We start from the raw sequence: 24,135 nt of genomic DNA, 5'->3' as shown, positions 1-24,135 counted from the left end.
CTGGGGGGTGGGTGTGAGTGGGGGCTCTGGCTCCCCAGGGACTTGTCTGGGGAATAAATGGCCCGTCTGTCCCTGGGGAGCCGTGTCCTGCGGGTGTCCCAGCCGGGGTGGGGGGACACCCATCCCACGGGATCCAGGGCTTGTCACCCACAGGGGATGCAAGGCAAGGGGGTCCCGCTCGGGGGCAGTGCTGGGGGGAGGAGGCTGAACACGAGCTCTCAGCTATTTTTGGGTGGCTGTGATGACAGCTTGGGGCCAGGGAGAGGGAGAAACTGTCCCTCCCAGACCTGGCCACTTTGACCCCAAAGTCCCTAAGATGGGGGCACGTGCTGCAGCTGCGGGGTTCGAGGACACCCGACCCCCCCAGCTGGGACCCTCCGCTGCTTGGGGACAGGGGCAGGAGGAGGCGCTTCCCCAGGGGCTGGGGGGGACACGCTGTGGGTCCCATGACCCCACGTCTGTCCTTGTCCCCAGTGTCCCCCTGACACACAGAGCATCACCATGGGCACGTGTGTGTGTGCCCACACACGCAGGGTAGGGACAGGGTCATACGTGTGTCCCCACACAGACACGGAGCAGCGACAGGGTCACGTGTCCCCACACACACAGAGCAGGGCTGGGGTCACACATGTCCCCACACTCCCCTGGATGCCTGGCCCCCCACCCTGGTTACTTGCTGCTCCCCATTCCTCAGTTTCCCCAGCTCATCTTCCTCGCCCCGAGGACAGGTCACCCTGAAGCACACCACCATCGCTGGTGTCCCCATGTCCTGACCATGCCCCCCACCCACAGACCACAGGCAGCACCTGCCCCCCACACTTTGAGGCTGCCATGGGGTGGGCAGCACCCTGCCTCAGCTTCCCATATCCCGTACCTTCGGCCACCCTACGGCAGAGCCCACACACAGCTCATGACACAGCTGATCCCCCTTTGCTCTCCCCAGCAGCGACCCCCCCGCGCCGCTGGGTGCCCGGGGCCGGGGCGGGGCCGGGGGCGCTGTCGGGGCGGCCGCTGGCAGCGCTGCGAGCAGCGAGCGGTGCGGAGCGCTCCTGGCCGCGGCTGTGCCGCTTCCAATCATGTGATGGGGACGTTATTTAAGGCGGCGGCGCGGCGGAGCGGCAGCTGCGAGCTGGGCGGTGCGGAGCTGCGCGCACGGCCCGGACCCCCGCGACCCCTCGGACCCGCCCGGCGCTCCCTGTGTCCCCCCCGAGCCCCCCACCATGGTTGACGCCTTCGTGGGCACCTGGAAGCTGGTGGATACGGCCAATTTCGATGAGTACATGAAGGCGTTGGGTGAGTGGGGGGGGGGCTGCAGCCAGGACATCACCCCCTTTGTTTTCTACCCTGCACCCCATTTGCATGGCCGAGCCCCTCGCGCACGGGGCTCTGCCTGGGGGGGCTCCGGGGTGGTTTATGGGGGGTCCAAGGTGGGTTATGGGGGGTATCCGGGGTGGTTTATGGGGGCTCCAAGGTGGGTTATGGGGGGGTATCCGGGGTGGTTTATTTGGGCTCCGGGGTGGTTAATGGGGGCGATTCGGGGTGATTTACGGGGGCTCCGGGGTGGTTTGTGGGGGGGGTCTCCGGGGCTTTGTGCCCGGGGACTGGAGCTGGGCAAGGGGATCTCATCCATCTCCTGCCCCCCCTCCCCGGGAGCCCCCCAGGACCTCTCCATTCACCCCCCATCACCCAGCCCCCAGCCCCAGCTCCTGGGCAGGTGGGTGCGGGGGTGACACGGGTGCCCCCCTACCCCGCCCAGCCCCGGCGCTGGTGGCTGCTGGTGCAGGATCCCTCCTGAGCAGCGCTCCCAGCCCCCCCAAGCACATTGAGCACACACGTCCCCCCAGGACGATGGGTAGGGAGCAATTTTGGGGTTCACCCCCCACGCATTGTGAGGAAGATCTCCGGGGTGATGCCAGCAGGACCAGGGGCTCATGGCCACATCCTGCCCCCCCTCACACCGTCAGCACCCCCAACCTTGCCCCCTCCCAGGCGTGGGCTTCGCCACGCGGCAGATGGCCGGGCTCACCAAACCCACCACCGTCATCGAGGTGGACGGCGACAAGGTCACGGTGAAGACCCACAGCACCTTCAAGAACACAGAGATCAGCTTCAAGCTGGGCGAGGAGTTTGACGAGACCACGGCGGACGACAGGCATGTCAAGGTGAGCCCAGCCCCTGCCCCCCCGCAGCGGAACCCCCAGAAATGGGCTGTGGGCTTTGCCGGATCCGGGCATCAGCTCCTGGCTTTGGGGCTCCATCCTTTTTGTGTTCGGCAGCAGAAAATGGTTTGCCCGCCAGTGCTGGTGCTCGTGCCCAGTCCCACCCACTGCCCCCTCCCTGCCCCATTTTGCAGTGAGGTTTTCCCCGGGGGAGCCTGGGGCTGCCAGGAACGTTGTGCAAGAGCCCGGTTTGCAAACGGCCACAGATTTGCTCAAGAGGCGTCGAGGGGATGTGGGAGGTGGTGACGAGTGTTGTTCTTGCTTGGAGGGAACAAGGGGCGCAACACCTCTTTGTGGAGCCCCATTTTTGCTTGTCCTGTGAAGCAGGGATGGGGCAGGTGGGCAACCCTGTCTGGCCGATCCCCCCCAGGGGCTGATGCCTCCCTGGGGGTCCCTAGGGAGGCCAGGACCTCCACGGTCAGGCTGTTCCTTCCCATAAGAGCCAGGTAAAAGAGCTTTGGGGGGTGGGTCAGAGCTTCTTTCGTGGTCTCTCCCACCCCGCAGAGGCACTTGCTGTTGCAGGGTGGATCCAGCCCCTGTGTTTTCCCAGTTTCCCAGCTGCTGGGAATAGAACACGTGTGCATGAGCAGTTGGCAGCTCCGTGTCTCTCAGCCAGGGCAGGACTTAGGGGGCAACTCAGGGCTCATTGTGCATGAAATCCCAAAACGTTCAAAGCAGCGGAGGTGCGTGACCCCACAGCTGCCGTGGCTCGGGGACGCGCCCTTCACGCGCCCCTTGGCCGGTGGCCAGAGGGCACATGATGGGGCGGGGGGGGCCAGGGATGGCTGTGGAGCTGTGGGGCCACCGGGATGGGGCAGGTGGGGTACGTCACATTGTGGGACACCCAGGATGTGTGGGGCACCTGCGTGGTGGGCACAGCCCAGCTGTGGGGACAGCTGAGCTCTGGGTGCCCCCAAGTCATGCAGGGACCGGGGCTATGGGGGCACCTGAGCTATGGGGAGACCCACCCATGGGGCCCCTGAGCTGAGCTGCAGGGGAACTGGAGGAGCTGGGGGGGCCAGGCAGCCGGTGCCACTGTCTGTCCCGGCACAACCCTGCTCGGCTGTCACACCAGCCTTGGCTCCGGCTGTCACACCAGCCTTGGCACCGGCCCGGTGCTTGGGGCTGAGTCAACAGCAGCGGCTGAGCAAACAGTGGCCCTGGCGAGCAGAGCTGAGTTTGCCGGATCAGCTCCTCCGAAAGCCCTTGCCGGGCCCTGCGGCACAGGCGGAGGCTCCGGTTCAAAGCATGGATACCTGCCCTGATACCTGCACCCCATCTGACATCTGGAGCCAGCGAGCCGTGCTTGAGAGCGGCTGGTATCAGGTCCCGGCAGGCCCAGAGCAGGATGAGGCCCCGGGCAGGGCTCCTGTTGCTGACCCTGGGTCAGGGTCACCGTGACGGGGCTATTCGGTGGCAGCCAGGGCTGTGACTCAGCTGGTGGCCACAGCAGGATCCAGCCCATGCTGAACTCTGCTGACAAAGAACAGGGGGACATCCTGATGGTGGCACCCACAGCCTGTCCCTGAGCCCCAGAGGGCTCTGGGGTGAGCATGGGGACACTCAGCATCGTCCCCTCCAATGGACAAAGCCCCTGGAGCCGAGAATCCCTGGGGAGGAGGGTAACGGTGGGTCCTGCTCTCTCCCGCAGTCCGTGGTCAAGCTGGATGGAGGGAAGCTCGTCCACGTGCAGAAGTGGGACGGGAAGGAGACATCGCTGGTCCGGGAGCTGAAGGACGGCAAATTAATTCTGGTAAGGAAATAGAAATGGTTCTAAATTGGGGGGTACAGCCCGGGACAGGGCAAGGTGGGAACTGCACCAGCTCAGCGCAGCTAACCCCCATCACCCTTTCTGCCACCAGACTCTCACCATGGGCAACGTCGTCTCCACCCGCACCTACGAGAAGGGGGCATAGACGCTGTCCCAGCTCCTCCGCCCGTCACATGGTGCCACATTCGCCTCCCGCATCGCCTCCGTCCTCACCCCGCGCCAGGCACGGCTCCCTGTGGCCTCGGAGCCCCCCGTCGCCTCGTGGGGCTGCTTGGGGCTTGGGTGGGGGTTTTGTGGATGTTCTTTTGTTTTTTTGTTTTTTTAACTAATAATGGGAAAACTCACAAGGAAGAATAAAAAAAGGCCCTGTTGTTACAGCTCTGTGGTCAGTTTACTTGGAAAAACGGCTTTTTTGGTACATGCTTGCCCACAGCGCTGAGCCTCGCCAGTCTCAGCCCGCACACCCTGGAAGCGATGGGGTTAAATGCCCAGTGATCCCGGGAGCCTGTCTCAGCGCTGTGGAAATAGGAGAGGCTGTGAGGGCTGGAAACGTGCTTTTCCAGGGGTATGAGTTCCTCCCTGCAGCTCTGCCAGCCCCGGGCTCGCGGCAGCGCCACGATCCCTCCAGCGTGGACGGGCAGGGGCTGCCAGCGCATCAGCTGATGCTGCACAACGCGGTCAAGGTCACGAGCAGCGAGGCTGGAACGCAGCCCCAAACAGGGGACTCGGCCATGGGGAACTGGGGTGAGAAGGGGCAGCAGCCCTAAGTCCTCCTGGTGCTGCATCCTCAGCCCTGCTCCCGCTTCCTGGCAGAGCCGGCGGCACCACAAGTGACTCATCCCCCCGCTTGGCACATCTGCCCCGCCAGTCGCTCCCCGCAGGCTTCGTCAGCCCAGTGCAACCACAGCCGGGCCCTCTGCCACCTTCCCCCTGACCTTCAGCTTCAGTTACAAGATTTATGCTCCAGTTGCTCCTCAGCAGAAGGCACCAGGCGGCTGCTCGTAGGGTCATCTCGGCACACACCCCCTTCCCACCCCCGGGAACCTCTGACAGCAGCCAAGACTGTCCAAAAACAACCCCTGAATGCGGGTCACCTCCCCTCTCGCACAGACCGCACACTCTTCACTGCCCGAGATGAAGTGTGGAGCGTATAGAAGAAAAGACGCGGTACAAAGTACAACTGGGGAGTGGGGAGATTTATTTTCCATCACTTACCAAGGTGGCAAACACACCGCGGTTCATGTTGACTTACAGTATCTCCACTCCCCCATTTGCTTCTGACTGTTCCACTCTCTGTTTGCAGATAACACAAGTGGGGCTGGGGGAGGGTTTGGGGACCAAAACCATCACAGCTCTGCAGCGTTACTGGCTGCAGGATGCAGCCCCATTGCAGGGCCCGGCAACAACCTCCTGTCCCCAAGCACGGGGACAGTCAGGGAGGGCACGGCCGAGCACAAGCCGCTCACCCACAAGGCTACAGGATGGGACAGATGGCAAGGAAAGGGTGGCATTAGCCAATTTTGGCAGGCGTGGCGGCTGGTGGCTTAGCCAGCGCCTAAGCTAACAGAGGAGAACTTGTACCAAAGTCAACACCTGTAACACCACATGCTGAGTGTTACTTTTGGGACAAGGAAACTCCTTGTCCCCGGAGCAAGGGGCATGCTGGCCCAGTTCTCGCTCCTCGTGGTGCGCAGCAGGGACTCAATACCAGGTCCCCCACCCGCCTGCTCAGTCCCGGGGCTTCTTCTTGTGCTTCTTCTTGTGCTTCTTCTTCTGAGCCTTGCTGGGCTTCCCCGAGCGCTTGGGCCTCTTGCTGGCTGGCTGAGCCCCGTCGCTGTCCGAGTCCGAGCTGTCCGAGTCCGACTCGGAGGACGGCTTATTCCTGTGCTTCTTTTTCTTCTTCTTCTCCTGGAAAACAAAGGAAAAGAATTAAAGACCCTTGCACATGGGAAAACTGTCACCTGTGGTCACCAGGGCAGTGAGACACTTTCTGCCTCCCATAATCCCTGTGAAATGGAGCGGCCGGAGGCAGAAGCGGGGATGCTGCTGTCGAAGGACCGGGAGCATCCGTGGAGTCACTGGTGGCCGCGTCCTGGTCACTGGGTGAAGGAGCTTCCATGGGAACGCGGCAGCGCGCGTGGGAGGGAGGTGCTGAGCACAAACAGACCTTGTGATCCTTCTCTGCCTTCCAAGAAAAGATCTGCTGTTTGGACACTAGGAGTAACCCCTTTAATTTGAATTCTACAAAAGCGCCTGTCTTCTGCCCAGATACGTTAATTCTCCCTGCTGTAGCTTTGCAGCAATCACTGGAATTGCGGTATGATAAATGGGACTGTGATGCATTTTCACAGTGTTTGCTGCTCTTCCTCCCACCCTGTGAAAGACCTGCAGGCAATCTGCTCGCAGATGTTGTCTCTTCATGTCAAAACCGCACCTTCTTCATTGTTTAGTGACCTGGAGTTCACCAAGCCTTAGTCCCTCCTGCCTTGTAGCTGGTACTTGTTTTACTAGTTCTTAAACGGCATCAACTTCTGGCACAGCTGTTGACACATTGCTGTTCTCATCGCCTTTATCCGTGCTTTTCTCAGCTTGGTTCTATGCATTCAATAGCCATAGACTGGATTCTTCCCATGAGATCCGTTCTGAGTGGTCCTCAAACAAGGGATGCAATAATACCTTTAGATTTATGCAATTAGTCTTGTTTGGAATTAAACTGGGTGGTGGAATTTTGCCCTTGTAATTTTTTTTTAAGAATAAAAACACCCTAGAAGGAATACTGGCATCTCTCTGGAGAGGCAGAAAGACTTGTATGTGGAAATCCATTCTAATTTTTCGCAAGAACAGATGTAAGGTCTCTGAATAAGCCCATAACTCCACAAAAGGGTCTTCTGGCAAAAACTATTTCAACTTCTGGGAAGAGCTCTGGACACTCCCCTCTTATCTCCAAATCAAATACCTCTAGAAGGAGCAGTGTGGTAAGGCTCTTAAGGCATAGCCTGGAGCAACCTTCCTCCCAAGGCCGGGAGGAGCCCGGTGTCACCGGCCCCTCTCAGCGCCAGCTTCTTAAAAATAACCCCAGCAGCAGGAGAACCAGAACATCAGGCTGCAGCCCTGCCCGTCGCTCTTGTACACGCCAGCTCCCAACACAGCCGTTGTAGATGAGAGAAGCACGTTTGTTCTGTTTTGGTAGAACTGTAATCGTTACATAAATTGGACGGGATGTGCAAAGCACTTGTAACGTGCCGGTCTCCGTCCCTATTGGCCCTCACGGGATCTTTACACCAAGAGGCTGCTTGGGCAAAATCCACTCGGAATGTTTGTGCACGTGGAGTGTTTGCTGAGCTGAGCTCCCTCCACCAGCAGCCGTTGGTTCTGGATGGGGGTCTGTAGCTGGGGGTGCAGCCGGGCTTCGCTGCGGTCGCTGGAGGCACAAATCCAGCCATGGGTTTGGCGCTGACACCCCCGTACAATAGAGAAACGCTCCTGCTTGCACAACGCTGAGTCAACTGTAACCAGGGGCCTGTTGTCTCCCAGTGCTGGGATGCTGGAGTTTAGTGAGATCTGGGTTTAATAGAAGATTACTCACGCAGAATGATTTCACAGCAGCACTGCCTCCTGCTACAGAAAACATTAATCTCTGGCTTACTCCCTGCCACATTTGCAGTCCAGCGTGTGCTGATGCTGCGATACTTGCAGTCCTGCCCTGAAAGCACGTTTTATTTGCTGGAGTGAGCAGTCTGGCTGTTCGGAGCCCCCAACAAGGGGAGACTGAGGGTTTATTTGCTTTTCTTTCAGCCAGCACAACGTCCACACATGTATTTTTATTTCCCCTGTAATCCTGAAGGAACGTGTGTGACATCCTGTCCTGTCCTCAGCCTTCACATGCTGAGAAAGTTTTCCAAGCTCTGGAATGAAACTCTGTTAGTTGTTAAGGTCTTGTCAAACTTTCTCACCATGTGCACAGGCTGGAAAAGCTTGAGAAAATTCTCCTTGCTGCATCCCTTTCTCTAAAAGATTTAACTCTTCACCATCCTCTTATTCTAAAGACTTATGATTTGCTTTTGCCCTTCATCTGTGGTAAGACACCTTTCCCGTGTCTCATTTTCTGTGCTCCTGGCTTTTGTTTCAAACAGATGAGTGCTCGTTTCTTGCCTTGGAGACCTCTGGGTGACTATGCACATGCTGCTGTGTCTTTGGCTTCCTTCTGTGAAGCAAATTTTCTTCATGTGGACGCTTCCCAATCTGTTTCCAGCCAGGATGGTTCTCCTCCCCGGGGTGGGGTGGGTGTGTGAGAGGCCTAAGGCAGCACCCAAGGGAGAAGCGTCCCAGGCCAGACCTACAGAACCGGTATCAGACCTTTAGGCCCCACGGGTAGCCTGGTTGCGTTTGAGCAGGTGGAAATACCTGCCCACAGCGATCACTCTGGTTCTGCACAGGTATCTCTCACATCTCCATGGCTGATCACCACTGTTCCGTCATCTGACTATGGGTTTGTTTTCTCTCCCTTGGCTCAGCTTCTGGGGTGGCTGTGATGTCCGCAGCAGCTGGCCAAGGAGGGCAGCTCGCCCGAGACTTGTCCTCCTTGTAGCCCTGTGACTGGCACAGCCGTGCCCTTGGGCTTCCTCCTTGTCTCTGCTTCCTCGCGAAAGGAGTGCATGGCACGAAGAGCCCTGCCAAGGCGGGGGTGACTTAGAGCAAACCTCTCCCTGTAAAACTCTCTGCAAGCCCAAGGGTGGCCTTGAGGTCATTTGGGACATTCTTGGCAAAGAAAAGAAGTGGAGCTGTTGGCTTGGGGGCTCCAGGCTTCTCCCTTTACGCTCCCTTTCATAGTGGAATGTAAAACACTTATGCGTTGTGTTTGGGACTGCGATCTGACCGCGTTGTGCTGTTCCCCACGCCTGTGCGCAGCCACGCTCTGAACAAGCCGCCATCCAACCTCTTCAAATTACAGTTGGTGGGGCAGGAAACACAGCTTTTTGTCTGGCTCACCAAGGCTCCTTCTCCCCGTCTAGTGACGCCTCCAAGTGAAGGCCCCGGGCTCCTTTCACCTGTTGGTACCGGCTCAGCAGATTGGGGAGGTTGAGGTTGGACCTGGGGAACAATTTCTTCCCCAAAGGGCTGTGGGGCATTGAACAGGCTGCCCAGGGCAGTGCTGGAGTCACCATCCCTGGAGGGCTGGACATGGAGATGAGGTTCTCAGGGCATGGGGCAGTAGTGGACTTGGTAGTGTGAGGTTGAACTTGATGATACTAAAGGTCTTTTTTAACCAAAATGATTCTATGAAAAAAGGGGGTGAGGACCCTAGAGCATCTCTGTAAGGACAGAAATCTCTGGGGAGAGCAAAGAGCACCTGGAGACTGCAAGGAAGCATCAGAACAAAGAAAGAAAAAACGTTGACCATGAACAACCAAAAATGTAGATACTATTGCTATGACACTAAATGGTTTCTTGCTAGATAGCAGTTCCCCATCTACTCATTTAAAAATATAAACCCTACGTTTATGTTACAAACATGGGATGGGGTCAGCAAGGCAATTGTCACTAGGTAGACTGAGCTATTTCTACTTTGTGTAAATGCCCCTGGGGCTGCAGGAAGCAGGGAAGCACATGGTGGCTCCCAGACAAGATCGCAGCAGGCACTCAGACAACAAGGGAGCCATTCATTGCGAGGATCCCACATCCTGCCTCCCAAAAGCTCAAAGTTTTATTTTCCAGCACTGGAAAACATCTGAAAACTTTTGATCTCCTCCCTGAGAAGGAAGGAAGATCAAAGGAACAAGCAAGATTTAATGGAAAGGCTGTTAATCCACAGACCCCAAAAACTTAGTAACAAATCCAGGACAGTGACCCAGATATCTTGTAGCTGAGACTCGGCAGGGTGTCCCCACCTCTAACGAGCTATTTGTGCACTTCTCAGTGTCATTTTTCCCCACAGCATTTAAATAACAGTCACACAGGTGACTTTGTTTTGTACTGACTGTCGGGCAGAAACAGGGCAGGGGCAGTCCCAGGAAAGTCACAACACACCTGCTCACCACCTACAATCCCACTAACAGCCCCAGCTACTCCTCTCTCTCTCAAATAAGAGGGTACCGAAGTGCCAGAGGCCACGTTACCAGTGAAGGATGAGACTGGAAGCGAGAGTTCAGCTACCAGTGTCGCTCTGGACTGCTCCGAGTGCTGCCACAAACGCAGACTCCTCCGCTCCCCATTGCCAGTCTCTCCTCCTACCACTAGTACTGGTTTAACTCCACACTGAGCCTGGGAGAACTAAGCCCTCAGAAGCTACACTGTCCTTGTCTCTCTCCTGTAAAAAAATCCACCACCTTTCCCGCCTGTTGCCGCTCTCCAGGGACACAGACAGGCCAAGGAACAGGAAAGAGAAAGAGATTAAAAAAATAGGGCTTTAGAAGTATAATTAGAAGTTGGATTCCAGCTGTAAAGGGGCTGATGAGACAGTTTATTTACTCAAGTCTAGAACTGAAATACTCACTGCTGGATAAACAGACCGACCCTCAAACACTCCAGTTTTGGACTCAGGTCTCTCCTACATTCTACACCAGGGCTTCGGAGCCAGAGTTCAAACTCTGGCCACAAAAGGTCTCTTATCTCTTGACATTTTCACATAGACAAAAACGGCTTTAGAGCTTGGGAATGGCGTTCGCTCCCTGTGCAAACACACCAGCGATTTTCCCCGGGTGTGTGCAGATAAGCCCAGTTCACATGGCACTGGCTGGGTCAGGACACCCGCTGCAGTCAGATCAGACAAAAACACTGTCAGGGCAAGAGAAGTGTGACGGGAGGGAAACGGGGTTATTGGCACGAAACACAGAAATCCAGGAAAATGAAGCGATTTCTATAGAGCCTCACAAAGCCCAGGGGAAAATAAATAATAATTCTTTTCTCACTGTAGAAATATCTTTTGAGGACTGTGCATTATAGCACAAAACCATCCTAAAGTTGGTTTAAGAGAATCCAGGGAGAAAGCATAAGAACGACTAAAGAGTCTGCAGAGGAGATTCCTGTTTTGCTACAGAACCTGCACAAAACTGAGCCACTTTCTGATATTCACATTGCTGGAGCAAACCACAGATGTGACCGCACAGCACAAGTTCTCCGGCTCATTTTTGCAGGCCAGCCCAAGGCATCTCGTACCTTTTTCCTCTTTTTTGAAGAATCCTCAGCCGTGCTGGCCTTTCTGTCTCTTTCATATCCTCCTGCTGCCACCTCCTCTTCCTCCTCTTCTGGAATGAGGGTGTATTTGGTACCTCCAGGCTGCATGAAACAATCCTTGGCAAAATGACCTGTAAAACAGTGTTTGAAGGAGCCAAAATGACCTGTAAAACAGTGTTTGAAGGAGCAACCCATCCCTTTTTTTTTTTAACAATTGCATTCTAGACACCTGAAGTGCTGCCAACAATCTTTTCATTATTAGTCACAACAATAGACTCTAACGAACCTTTGCAGCCACATTTCTTGCACACGGTGTTCAGGACGGCCTCGAGCGTGATCTTCTGACTCGTGTAGTCTCTGAACGTGCGTTTCTTCCTCTCATCCTGACTGGAAACAGAAGGACAGTTCCATTTTCCATCCACTCCCATCTTTAACCCTGTATATTTGTACAGACACAGCCTAAGCACAAGCGTTTTCAAATGTTGCTCTAAAAACACCGCTTGGTCAGCTAAACCAAAGAGTGGAGCTGATCAACTGCTCAGCACAATAAACCACATTGATAACACTTGTCACCTTCTACTCTTGAGATTAACTGAGCCCTCTCTGCAAAAGGAAAAATGCAGGGAGCTGCAGTTACATGTTTTGTATGTGAACACACACACACATGCTCAGTATGAAAATAAAGCCTCCTCCAGCCCTGCCAGGCAGCACAAGCACGGAAGAACCTTCACTCAGCCCCCCGGGGCAGCCAGCGCAACACTGGGGGGTCAGGAAGAGCCCCCTCACCCTCCAAAAGAGGGGCAACCTAGAGAGTAAGAACCAGGAGAGGCAGAAACCTGCCTGATCTGTTATATTCTGCTCAGAAGATTTACCTACTCAAGGGAAACATTGTTTGGGTCAAGGTCTTTGCCCGTCCCTTGGTTAACAACCTTCATGGAGAGGGAGAGTTTCAGTTTGTCATCTTTCATCTGGAAGAGGAAGAAAAGGAACGAGAAGAATAAATGACAAGGATGTTGATCGCCACCCCGTGACTGGAGGCCTAGGGAGAAGGAAGGAATTTGTCCGATAGCAAAGAGCAGTGCTACGGAAGACACATAAAAGTGCTTTGGTGCTATTATTTCACAGCTGCATTCACACTTTAGAGTATTCCAGCTAAACAGCTTCAGTTAAGCAGTTATCTCAGTCACGAGACATGATCAAACTATAGGTTTGTCTAGGTTAATATCCTGTTTTCAATCTGACCAAACCCAAGTGCGTGTTCAGAAGCTTTGCTGTAATTCTCAAGCCATCCACCCTAAGGCAGCTTCCACCTTGATCCCAACAAAACGAAGAATTAACATTACCTCTTTCCCGATAAGCTTCACCCACACTTTGTCTCCAACATCGACGATCTCTGAGGGTTTATCCACACGGCAGGAGGACATGTGAGTCCTGTGAACCAGGCCTGCATGGAATTCCGAAAAAAAGAAAGGGACAAATAAAGACAAGTCTCTACTGAACCCCTGGGGTGCAGCCCATAAGAGAAAGAAGTTGGACAAATTATCTAAATATAGAAAACTTCTACAGTTTGTCCAATACCTTTAAATGATTTTCTAAGAGATCGTGAAGTCACCAAACAGCCCTCCAATGCTTTTTGGTATTCATGTAAACATACCATCATATTCTAAATGCTTTCTGAGAACTTCAGTTTCTTACTAATTAAAACAAAACAAAACACCACACGAAACAAAACCTTTTTCTGAGCTTTTTTCTAAAAGCCAGCGATCCTGGAATCGCAGGGATGACCGCTTGGCTCCAACATGCCAACATGAATTTACACCTGAACAAAGCAGGAGGGACAAACCTTGCTTCCTGCAGCCTGGAATTTTTATAAACGCCCCATATTCTGTCACTGTAGCAACCTGCAAAGAAAATCAATATAAAACCTTAAGGCAAAGCCCTTCACAAAACACCTGTTTGCAAAACATGGGGTAGAACAAGCCCAAAAAGTCTACATGGCTCTCTGCTTTCCTCCAGTTTTCGGTTTTGAGGCAGGTTCAACACTGCAACGCTTGACAATGCTGGAGCAGCTGTGGTCAGCCAACCGTGTTTGGTTGGAAGAGACCTTTAAAGTCATTGAGAACAACCATAACCCCCCCTGTCCCTGCCCCATGCCCTGAGAACCTCATGTCCGTCTGTCCAGCCCTCCAGGGATGGTGACTCCAGCACTGCCCTGGGCAGCCTGTTCCAATGCCCCACAGCCCTTTGGGGAAGGAATTGTTCCTAAATCCAACCTCAACCTCCCCTGGCACAACTTGAGGCCGTTTCCTCTGCTCCTGGCGCTTGTTCCTGGGGAGCAGAGCCCGACCCCCCCGGCTCCAAGCTCCTTTCAGGCAGTTCAGAGATCAGAAGGTCTCCCCTCAGCTCCTGTTCTCCAGCTGAACCCCCAGGTCCCTCAGCCGCTCCCATCACACTTGTGCTCCAGCGCCTCACCAGCTCCATTCCCTTCTCTCAGCTCTCTCCAGCACCTCAAGCTCGCTCTTGGCATAAGGGGCCCAAAACTGCCCCCAAAACTTGAGGCTGGGTCTCCCCAGTAACGTGTTTGTTCCGATAAGCATCTCACACACATCCACACGTACACAAACACGGGACACGCACCCAGGTGTGCGCACACGTGGAACAGAACCGCCGGTTACCACCCAGCACCCCCCGAGTGGCAGCGCCCCCGGCCCGGCCCGCACCTCTCCCTGGAAGATCGCGTACAGCTCGGGCAGCGCCTCCATCGCCGGGCCCCGCCAGAACCGGCCGCACCCGCCACCCGCGTTCGGAGCGACGCCCTGGAAGGAAACACCCAATTAACACACGAAGCCACCCGCGGGTGACGGGGTTAACCGGCACTTGGGCTACAAGGCGGCACCGACTCGAGCGGTGCCGGTGCCGCTCGCAGCGCGGGGTCCAGCCGGTCGCACGGTTCCAGGCGCTGGCACGGGGAGGCGAGGCGGCCCCTGCCCGGCAGCCCCAGGGACAGCGGGTCCCTCAGCGCCCGGCGCGGCTCCGCCGAACCGCCGCCATTTTGCTCTGGTCACACCCCCCCCTCACGTGAAGGTTCCGCTCCGCCAATCGCCGCGCATAATGATAGTGGGTGGCAAGTCTTAACCAATCAGATTTATCCATGTTAGACGACGCCCTCCCTCCACTCCGCCGGTACGTCACGCCTCGCTTTCGTCATCCGCGCGCCGGAAGTCAGGTAGAGGAGGGCGGGTTATCCGGGCTTTTTCCACCAATAGGCGCGGCCGGAGGGCGTGCGGCTGACCAATGGGCGAGCTGCAGGGTGGGGCGGAGCGGGCGCGCGCGCGGCGGCGGCGATGATCGAGCAGCAGAAGCGGAAGGTCCCGGGCGGCCCCGGCGCCGCTCCCGCCCCCGCCCCCGGCCCCGTTCCCGGCGCTGCCCCCGGCCCCGACCTCCCGCTCGTGCCCACGGCGGCCAAGCGGCCCCGCCATGAGCTGCCGGGGGCGCCGGGCAGTGGCGGCGGGGGGCAGCCCCCAGCCGGGGCCCTGCTGCAGGCGGTACGGGACGGGATGGCGGCGGGAGAGGCTGAGGGGAAGCGGCCTCTGATGGGATGGTGGGGGAGAGGAAACACCCGTGAGGGGATGGCGGGATTTGGGGTGAGGGGGAGGGCGAGGCCGGGGGTCCTGGCTGTGCTCCGGGAATGCCCCTTGTTTTCTCCATGGCGTTCCCTTGTAGGAGCGATTATCTTGCCAATATAATAAGCCCAGGCAGGTTCTCTCAGCAAAGCATATTTTATTAACGGTTTTGCAGGGCTGGGTAGGCACACAGACCAGGGCAAAAAGCCGCTGCTTATATCCCCCCTAAATCCTGGCTGCAAATTGCCTCCCCCGGCCCCCTTTGATAGGGTACGGGATTCACGGACTGCCCGACAGTCCCGGATGTCCTGCTTCCCTTTACCTCTCTCACTAATCTAATTCTAACAACCCCCGTATTGATTTATTTCCACTTAAGGTATGGTTTCTTGGCTGTCTGGCCAACTTTTAACCACAGGAATCGGTTTGCTTTCCATGATTGGTGCAAGAGGGCTTTGTTTTACGTTCAGGGGCTGATAGCTGATGTATCTCAGTCCCCACCTGCTGGGGACTCGGATCCCCAGTTGTGAAGACGTTTCCTCCTTCCATGGCTGCTCACACCCTCACGCGGCTGCCCCGTTGTCTCCGCAGGGCCCGCCGCGCTGCTCCTCGCTGCAGGCCCCCATCATGCTGCTCTCTGGGCACGAAGGCGAGGTGTACTGCTGCAAGTTCCACCCCAACGGCAACACCCTCGCCTCCGCCGGCTTCGACAGGCTGATCCGTGAGTACCAGCCTCGCCATTGTGCTGTGGTGGGGAGCCCGACCCCCCCGGCTCCAAGCTCCTTTCAGGCAGTTCAGAGATCAGAAGGTCTCCCCTCAGCTCCTGTTCTCCAGCTGAACCCCCCACGTCCCTCAGCCGCTCCCATCACACTGGTGCTCCAGCCCCTTCACCCACGCAACATCCCATGTTGGAGACGACAGCGGCGATGCTTCATACTTCATTTTGCTGAATTCCCGGAGAACAGCTCCATCTCAGCAGGGAGGTGTTTGTTTCCTGTTCTCACCTTTCTGTTCCTGTCCCCCAGTGCTGTGGAACGTCTACGGGGACTGTGACAACTATGCCACCCTGAAGGGACACAGCGGGGCAGTCATGGAGCTGCACTATAACACAGACGGCAGGTGAGTGACGTGCAGATGGCCTTTGGCTCTTTCTGAGGGAAGATGTTTTCTGCTGGCCAGGGTCCCTGCTCAGTCCATGGCACATACAGCAAGCGCTTGTGTGTGGCATTCCCAGGTGAGGACTGGCGCCTGCTTGAGACTGAGTATAAGATCTGGGATCACCCACGACCTGCCAGTGCCCAAGTGTCTTGAGGGACACAAGAAAGTTTGTGTTGGTCACTGGGATGGAAAAGAGAACAAGTGAGATGTTTGGTTTGCATCTGAGCTGTTGCCACTGAGCTTTTCTTCCGCGTTTGCCCCTGATAGTGCGTGAGGAGGCAGAAAACCAATTTATACGTGTCTAGAAATGGGGTTAATGGGAGCGCCTCCAGCGTAGCTGCCCCACTGCCAATCGGCCTCCTCTGAAACTTCACCTTTGTCTTGGCGTATATGGGAAATTCTTCTCCATGGCTTAGTCCCACTAAATATTTCAAGCGCTGTTTGCAAAACTTAGGAGTAAAACAGGTGGGAAGGGGGAAGTGTGTCTGCAACGGAGCGCCTCACAGCCGTTCTCCTCCACAGCATGCTCTTCTCGGCGTCCACAGACAAAACCGTGGCTGTGTGGGACAGCGAGACTGGAGAGAGGGTGAAGAGGCTGAAGGGCCACACCTCGTTCGTGAACTCCTGTTACCCGGCGCGGCGAGGGCCGCAGCTGGTCTGTACGGGCAGTGACGACGGGACAGTGAAGGTCAGTGTGTCGTGTGAGGGGATGCTCTGGGGTGAACATCAGGCAGGGTCTTTGAAAACATTTTGGGTGTTCTTCCCATTTAAGGGGGCTAAATCCAGCCTTTTATTACTCGTATTACTTCATTATCTGATAAGTTTGATTTCAGAATTTAAAAATTCTAAATAAAATTTGACTGTGCTCCTTTTTTGTGTAATGCTTGGGGGGAGAGCGAGGAGATTCGTCCGCCCAGTTGCACTTTTTCCACTGAACTGCATTAGCAGAGCAGGAAAAAGGCAAAGAGTTACTGAGATCTCACACACTTGTCCCTTCTTCCCTCCCCGCATTCCTGTGCTCCAGCCACACTGGGCTTTCACTCTTTTCTGCAGAGATCTCCTGAGATCTAAAAGAGAGAATTTCAGATGGGTGTTCTGAGTCTCTACCAAGTGTTAAGGCAACTCTGTAAGTTTATCCTTAAGTATCTATATACAACTTTTACAACTGCTGCATCTTTTCAGCTGTGGGATATCAGGAAAAAAGCTGCTGTCCAGACATTCCAGAACACGTACCAGGTCCTGGCGGTGACTTTCAATGACACCAGTGATCAGATCATATCCGGAGGCATCGACAATGATATTAAGGTAGGACACCCGTGTCCTCGTGTCCCTTTCCCACCACATGCACCTTTTCCGTCCCATCACATCAAGGACAGACATAGGAGCATGTTGGTTAATTTTACAGTCACAAGGACCGTGCGGACACGCTGTGTCCGACCTCGCTGTTGATGTGGGGCCAATAAACCCGCAGGGAGCTGCTCCAGGGCTGTTTGCCACCTGACAGCCTGGGCAGCCCTGGCATTTCCAGGCAGGCATCCCAGCGCTGCTGTCACCCGCTGAGCCCCTGTCTGCTGGCTCTTTTGGCAGCTTGTGCCCGTCCCAGAGACTCTAGAGCCATATATGAGGTAAACTAAAGAAAATGTGGTGACGCATCCACACTCTCTGCCCTCTGCTCCAGTTTACAGCGCACGTTGTCACCTGCTAGTGTGGAAAGTTCTAATTTAAGAGCGAGCTCAGTGTTTCATTCAGCTGGTAACTGAGATCCTCCCGGTAGCTGGACAGTTCAGTCTCCTACTGTCCTTTCAGCCTTGAGCTCCAGTCTTCCCAGGCCTGGGCAGCACGTGCTTGTCAGAGCCATCGCCGAGTGTAGCGCTGACTCAAGATCTGCTCCGACTGCCCCTGGAAAAGCCGTAACTCTTTGGGAAAGAGCAGCGTGAAATTTTGGGGATTGAACAACTGCTCTGTGCCATCAGTCAGTGGAATTTGTGGGCAAAAGCCAGATGGGAGCGATTCCTACATGCGTGGGGCTGCTGACATTTAACTCCTTGGTGGTTGGACACATTTAGAAGTCTTCCAAGGGGCAAATTCCATTTTTTCCTACAACACACATAAAATAGCCTCACATTTTAGCCATTCAGACCCCGCCAACAGAAATCAAAAGCTGATGTCATCAGCTGACTGACCGCTACCTGTGTGAAACGCTTTGGGAACAGTGGCTCCAACCGTCTTGGCTGCCTTTGCTAAGCCACAGTGTTGTGTCTGACAGGTGTGGGACCTTCGCCAGAACAAGCTCACTTACACCATGAGGGGACACGCGGACTCGGTGACGGGGCTCAGTCTGAGTTCAGAAGGCTCCTACCTGCTCTCCAACGCGATGGACAACACGGGTACGTCCCACCTGAGGTGGGAGCGCAGCTTTGCATGGCGTTAGGAAAGAAGCAGCTCAAATCATTCAACGTAGGAGAACAAGAGCCAGATGTGGGGATGGGCTGAATTTGGCTCCAGAGATAAAACCTGAATTCCTGTTGTGACGCCAGTGACAGTCACGTCCTTTGGCGGGAGGGAGCAGCTTCATCGGGAGGGTTTGTCACGTCTCCCGAAGGGCAGTGGGGACACACGTCATTTGGGCAGACAGTTGAGCGTGATTGCGGTCTGGCTCTTGTTGGGGCGGTTTGGCTGTTTCCCCATAGCAGGGAGTGACAGCGGGTTCCAAACCACCACTCTGCTGCGTGGGGCTGCTCAGCGGAGCTGATCTGATGAGCAGCGTGATTGTGGAGTGTGTGAGAATAAAGCAAATGCTCATTTAAGGAGATGGTGACTCGTTTGGGTAATAGTTGGTTTGGGTTTTTCCCCTCCTGTTGGCAGCAGTCTGAGTATAATTATAGATTTCTGCATTTGACCTTTCACATCAAAGCTTTCTGCAGGGGAAAGCTGCTGGTTTCCTTTTGCTTCTGGGGAAACCTCGGCGTGAAAAGAACAAGGAGCGTGACCGGGGCTTTGCTCGTTAGCAGCGTGTCTTAGGAAAAGGAACGTTTCCAGACACTGACCTTGTCCCCAAGCCTCTGCCATCGTCAGCTCATTACCGCGCGCTCTCTCTTGCAGTTCGCATCTGGGATGTGCGACCGTTTGCCCCTAAAGAGAGATGTGTCAAGATTTTCCAGGGGAACGTGCATAATTTTGAGAAGGTGAGTGGACTGCAGGCTGAGACGGGATTGTTTGTAAAATGCTGCTGCTATTAACTTTCCCATAAATTGTTTTTTTAAATCCAAGTTTAAACCAGAAAGGCGTTAATAAGAACTCAAAGAAAGATTAATGCACAAAGTGGGATTCCTATTAAAGCTGCAGTAACAAGATTTCTTTGCTCGGTTCAGCTACAGTTAGCTGTAAATTAAGTATTTTCTACATTTAGTATCTACTTTGTGTAAAATAACAAGGCACTGGATGTTTCCAGCAATAAAATAAAATCTAATTACCACCTCATCTTCTGAAGGGAGATCATTAAAGTGATGCTCATGATATTTAAAGTCTCACGGTGACTTTAATTCAAGTAGAAGGGGAAACAGAATCTTTCTTTGGAAATAGATCTGTGCACGTTTCTGTTTTTTTTTAAATTTCAGAATCTTCTGAGGTGCTCTTGGTCCCCGGATGGGAGTAAAATCGCAGGGGGATCGGCTGACAGGTGAGTTACCACCACGTTTCTCTGTTCAACCCTGGGACAAACATGAGGTGACAGGAACGTGCTTGTTGGTGGCCCAGGTTCCTGCAGTCACGTCGGCAGATGCTTGTGAGGGTCTGGGGGAAGCGTGTAGTGAGGGGCTGTACCAATAAGGACCACAAATACCCGTTAAATTGCTGCGTGACAGCTTGCAGGAGGCACCAGTGGTGTTCCAAGGGTCATTCTTGATCCTTCCTTTAATTAATTAAAGAAGAAATAAAGATCTGACTGAATTAGCACATATTGGACTTTTAAATAAGATATTCTATAAATTAAGGCAACTGAGGAGTAAAATGATCGAGGGAGGAAGGCGACAGAGGGGCCGTGCCAGACACTGAAGGTCACATGAAGGGTACCAGCCTCTGCTGGAGCGTGTCCAGATGCACTCGTGGTGACATCGAGCCAGGAACTCCTGCAGGCCGGAGTCCAGGACATGGAGCAGTAGTAATCAGCAAATTAACGAGTTTCTGATAGAGGAGAGGGAGAACTTCAGCTCTTGCTGCCCAGATATAGCGGGGCAGCTGTCACAGCGAGCGGCTGAGACCTGACTCCTTCCCAGCAGTGACGGGCGCACGTGGCGCAGGAATGTCTGTGTGTGAGCTCCGCTTGGCGGCACGTCTTCCAATTACAGAATCATTTGGTTGGAAGAGACCCTCAAGATGATTGAGTCCAACCATAACCCAACTCTATCACTACCCCATGTCCCTGAGAACCTCATCTCTGTTCAACCCTCCAGGGATGGTGACTCCACCACTGCCCTGGGCAGCCTGTTCCAATGCCTGACATAGAATCATTGAATTATTTTCTCCTGTTTCCCACTGTGTTGCTGCAATATTGAGGGTCTCCATGGCCTTGTGCTCTCAAACCCATCCCTGTGCCCCCAGGGCTGAGATGGGGCTGCTGTGCTGGATGTGGCCACGCAGCATTTTGCTCCTGAGAAACTCCTTTATCCACACTGAGAGCTGCACCTGTTTCAGCCAGGGCGGGGAACCACTGCAAGGAGCTTTCCCTTCTCAAATGCTCATCATGACTCTCTTGCAGGTTCGTCTACGTGTGGGACACCACATCCAGGAGGATTTTGTACAAGCTGCCAGGCCACGCTGGGTCTGTGAATGAACTGGCTTTCCATCCAGAGGAACCCATTAGTAAGTCCTCCCCACCTCAGGTCAGCTGGGGAAATAGTTGCAGGGCTGGCTAGACTGTTTATCTTCTGGAAAACAGCCCCAGAATCGCCTGTGGCCCATAGCTCCGCATATCACAGACAGTCTTGGGGGTGGCAGATCCCTTCCCGCTCCTCTCCTGCAGATAGAAGTGAGGCTGAGAGTGCCTGGGGGTCCTGGGCAGAGCTTGGGGGCTTTGATCTATGTCCTGGGGGCTTTGCTCTGTGTCCTGCCCCGGCGCAGACTGTTGGGGGGACACCCGTACAGCAGCAGCGTGGCTGCAGTGGCCTGGGCTGGTGGTGAGCTGCGGGTGGCCATGAGCTGGGGCTTGGTTGCCGCTGCCTGGGGCTTGTCCAGACTTTCCCAGGGCCATTGGAAAAAGCTTTGGGGTACCTGGGTTTGGACACAAGGGTATAACCACGTTTGGTGACGATGGAAGGAGCTATAATAACCTGAGAGCATCTCTGCGGCCTCTGACTTACCCAAAAGCTGTAGGGATCAAACAAGGCTCCTTGTGCAGCAGGTTTTGTCCCCGTTCTGAAGATGTCCTGTGCATGGCGTCACATATCGGAGCTGATGGCTTTTTCAGAGCTGTTGTAACCCCCGTGCGTTAGTTGAGAGCAGGTTTCATATCGGTGTCTGGGCGCAGCGGGCAGGACCGCAGGGTGCTCTGTGTTTCTATGGGAACACTTGCACCCTCGGCCGGGTCACTGTGTTGCTCCAGCCAAAAACTGGCACGAGTCAGCCCCGAAGTGAAGCCAAGAGCTCGGCTGCGCGGGGCTGACGGTCCCTGCGGCGGGGCAGTGAGCGATGGGTTTGTGCCGTGGTTATTCATGGCCCTGTCTCCAGGCTGGAGACCACGCTGAGGAGCGGAGCGATCTCTCTGCCGTGTGTTTGCAACTGTTGTGCTGAGCTCTTTGTGAATCAATCACTCAGCTTAAAATAAAAATTAAAAACCCAGCCAGGCGTTGCATATGAGTTATGCAATTGATTTCTGTTAACGTCTGGGTACGTTAATCTTGTAAATCGTTGCACCCGCTCCACAATCCTTGTTTGTGCGGGAGGGTGCACGGGGAGCCAAATGCAGCGAGATGACAGATGCCAGTCTGCCAGTTCACATAGAAATCCCCAGATCTCTCCTGGACTCGGATGAAACTGTTGTCGGTGTCACGAGCAGCACTCCTGGGTCATTCTTTTGACGCTTGTGTCTTGAATCCCATGAAGAGCCTTTTCTGAATTATGGTAGCTTGATGTGGTGTGGTTGGGTGCCGACTGCATTTTGCCCATTCTGATAAAATAGCAGCGTCCTGGCGCGGCTTTCCTGGCCAGCCTGTGCCCTCTAGTGGCGCACAGTCCTGACGGCAGTGTCCGCTTTGCGATCCAAACGCTCCTAGCAGTTAAAAACGTTTCATGGTGCTGGAGAGCATGTTTATGCGCTTCTCTTTAGCATTTTAATGCTTAGACATCCCAGACAGGACGCGGCGATGCCCGCCTTGGGATGGGGAACGGCAGCCAGCGCACGGGGCCTGTGCTGAGGTGTCAGAGTTGTAATTCCACAAAGTGGTTTTTTGGGAAACAAATGAAGTTTGGCCTTCTAGCTGGCTCCCAGCAAGCGAAACGAGTACTTCAGACAGCGTGTCGTTAGCGCAGGTCTCAAACCGTCGTGTTTCATTTTCGTGTTCCTCTCTCTCCCCTGCAGTTCTCTCCGCGTCCAGCGACAAAAGGCTGTACATGGGGGAGATCCAGTGACGGAGCTGGCGGGATGGGTGCCCTCGCCGCCCCGGCTGGTGGTTGTTGGTGTCGCGCTGCTCCCCTGCGGCGGCGGGAAAGCGCTGGAGCGGCTCGGTGAGCCCCGCTGGCAGCCGTTCCGCCGCCCGTTCTCACCGTACAGCTCTCTTCCATCCCCCAAACTCTGGGGAGGAAGGAAAATTTCAAATTGAAAATATTTTCATTTTGGCTGTACCACCGACTATTAAACCCCTACCCAGATCACTTGAAATTGCGAAAATTTGTTTAAATTCCACATGTGGCTTGTATATTCCCTGTTGAATGTCTGTTGGTTTTTTTTATATGGTCAAAACCGAAATAGATAGCTTTTTACAAGAACTGTGTGCGTGGGATTTATTGCTCTGTTTTACTTTTCTATTGTACAATACTAAATCAAGGCCCTCGCTCGTATATAACCCGGGGAAACCATCGACGCTCACTTCAGAAGAGCAGCTTTATTTTTTATTCATGGCAATAAAAATGACCACACTTGAAATAATTATTGGGCTACTGCTGAAGCCTATTTTTGTGTTTTGAGTAAAATCCAGCCTCCTGCTGTAAATAAATGTGTAGGGAGTGAGTTTTCGGTGACAGGTGCAGCGTGTTCAGAGCTCAGCAGTGGGGGAACCGGCCTGGCTGAGCCCCACGTAGCGCTGAGCGCCCCTTTGGCGGGTGCACGGCAGCTGCTCTGGACCCAACCCCTTCTAGACATGAGGAAGGAATTGTTGCCCTGAGGGTGCTGAGAGCCTGGCCCAGGTTCCCAGAGAGGTGGTGGATGAACCATCCCTGAGACATCCCAGGCCAGGCTGGACGGGCTCTGAGCAACCTGAGCTGGTGAAGATGTCCCTGTCATGGCAGGGGGCACTGGGGGGGCTGGGAAGGTCCCTTCAACACAAACCACCCTGTGATTCTGTGATTCTGTGCACATACACACACACAGATGCACTCACATGCTCACACTACATGCACACATGCACACCTCCCGGGCACTGCCACCAGGCCTTGGGGACATGCCGATGTCCCACACTGGGCAGCAGCATGGGGGGTTTGGGGCCGGTTTCCCCCCAGCTGCCCCCAAGTGAGCGCGGGCACCTCTCGCTTCCCATCCCGCGCCAGCTCCAGGGCACGGCAGCAGCAAACCGTCAACAGCATCGGCTGGGCGCAGAGAAAATTGTTTTCTTAACCAGGTTTATTCCTCCAAGGGAGGTATTTGCTTGAGAGATTTCCACTATAAATTAAATCTGTCCTGGGATCCGGATAAACAGCTTTGGTGAGGAGCTGCCGGCTGCTTCACCCCAGCACGGGGCAGGGTGCAGATCCTGCGCTGAGCGCTGGAGACCCCCATGCTGGGCACAACGGGGACATCGCCAGGAGGTCCCAGTTTGGCCGCCCTGTCCCTGCCAGCCCCTCTCATTACCTCCCTGTCCCCCCTCCAGCGCTCTCCCCACCTTTCCCCGCTGCTGCTCAGAGCCTTCTAATGGGTTTTGATAGTTACAATATGCAAGTGATAATTTCTAAAAGAATGGAAAACAATTATTTGCTCTGCTGGGGG

General features: G+C 54.8%; 3 protein-coding genes across 3 annotated transcripts; 2 read left to right on the top strand and 1 right to left on the bottom strand.

Moving 5' to 3' along the window:
* The first annotated feature begins 1,108 nt into the window (after positions 1 to 1,108).
* Positions 1,109 to 4,367, top strand: FABP3 (fatty acid binding protein 3). The gene is made up of 4 exons (XM_065857343.2): positions 1,109 to 1,293; positions 1,990 to 2,162; positions 3,871 to 3,972; positions 4,082 to 4,367. The coding sequence occupies exons 1-4, from the start codon at positions 1,221 to 1,223 to the stop codon at positions 4,133 to 4,135; spliced, it is 402 nt and encodes a 133-aa protein (XP_065713415.1). The 5' UTR covers positions 1,109 to 1,220; the 3' UTR covers positions 4,136 to 4,367.
* An 801-nt stretch (positions 4,368 to 5,168) lies between these two features.
* On the bottom strand, positions 5,169 to 14,246 carry ZCCHC17 (zinc finger CCHC-type containing 17). Its single transcript, XM_065857348.2, has 7 exons — positions 13,884 to 14,246; positions 13,007 to 13,064; positions 12,507 to 12,607; positions 12,040 to 12,131; positions 11,450 to 11,550; positions 11,146 to 11,294; positions 5,169 to 5,898 (listed from the first exon to the last, which is right to left on the bottom strand). Exons 1-7 carry the CDS (start codon positions 13,923 to 13,925, stop codon positions 5,719 to 5,721), a joined length of 723 nt encoding a protein of 240 aa, XP_065713420.1. The 5' UTR covers positions 13,926 to 14,246; the 3' UTR covers positions 5,169 to 5,718.
* Positions 14,247 to 14,457: 211 nt separating this feature from the next.
* SNRNP40 (small nuclear ribonucleoprotein U5 subunit 40) lies at positions 14,458 to 22,922 on the top strand. Its single transcript, XM_065857171.2, is given in 11 exon segments — positions 14,458 to 14,487; positions 14,490 to 14,708; positions 15,375 to 15,504; positions 15,809 to 15,902; positions 16,464 to 16,629; positions 17,124 to 17,246; positions 18,208 to 18,328; positions 19,044 to 19,126; positions 19,559 to 19,620; positions 20,698 to 20,801; positions 22,516 to 22,922. Coding segments are annotated over 11 exon segments (1,182 nt in total). The 3' UTR covers positions 22,566 to 22,922.
* Positions 22,923 to 24,135: the final 1,213 nt, after the last annotated feature.

The sequence above is a fragment of the Patagioenas fasciata genome, chromosome 25 (assembly GCF_037038585.1).
Source record: "Patagioenas fasciata isolate bPatFas1 chromosome 25, bPatFas1.hap1, whole genome shotgun sequence".
NCBI lineage: Eukaryota > Metazoa > Chordata > Aves > Columbiformes > Columbidae > Patagioenas > Patagioenas fasciata.
Note: the sequence above shows the minus strand (reverse complement) of the source record. Positions and strands in the feature narration are given on the sequence as shown.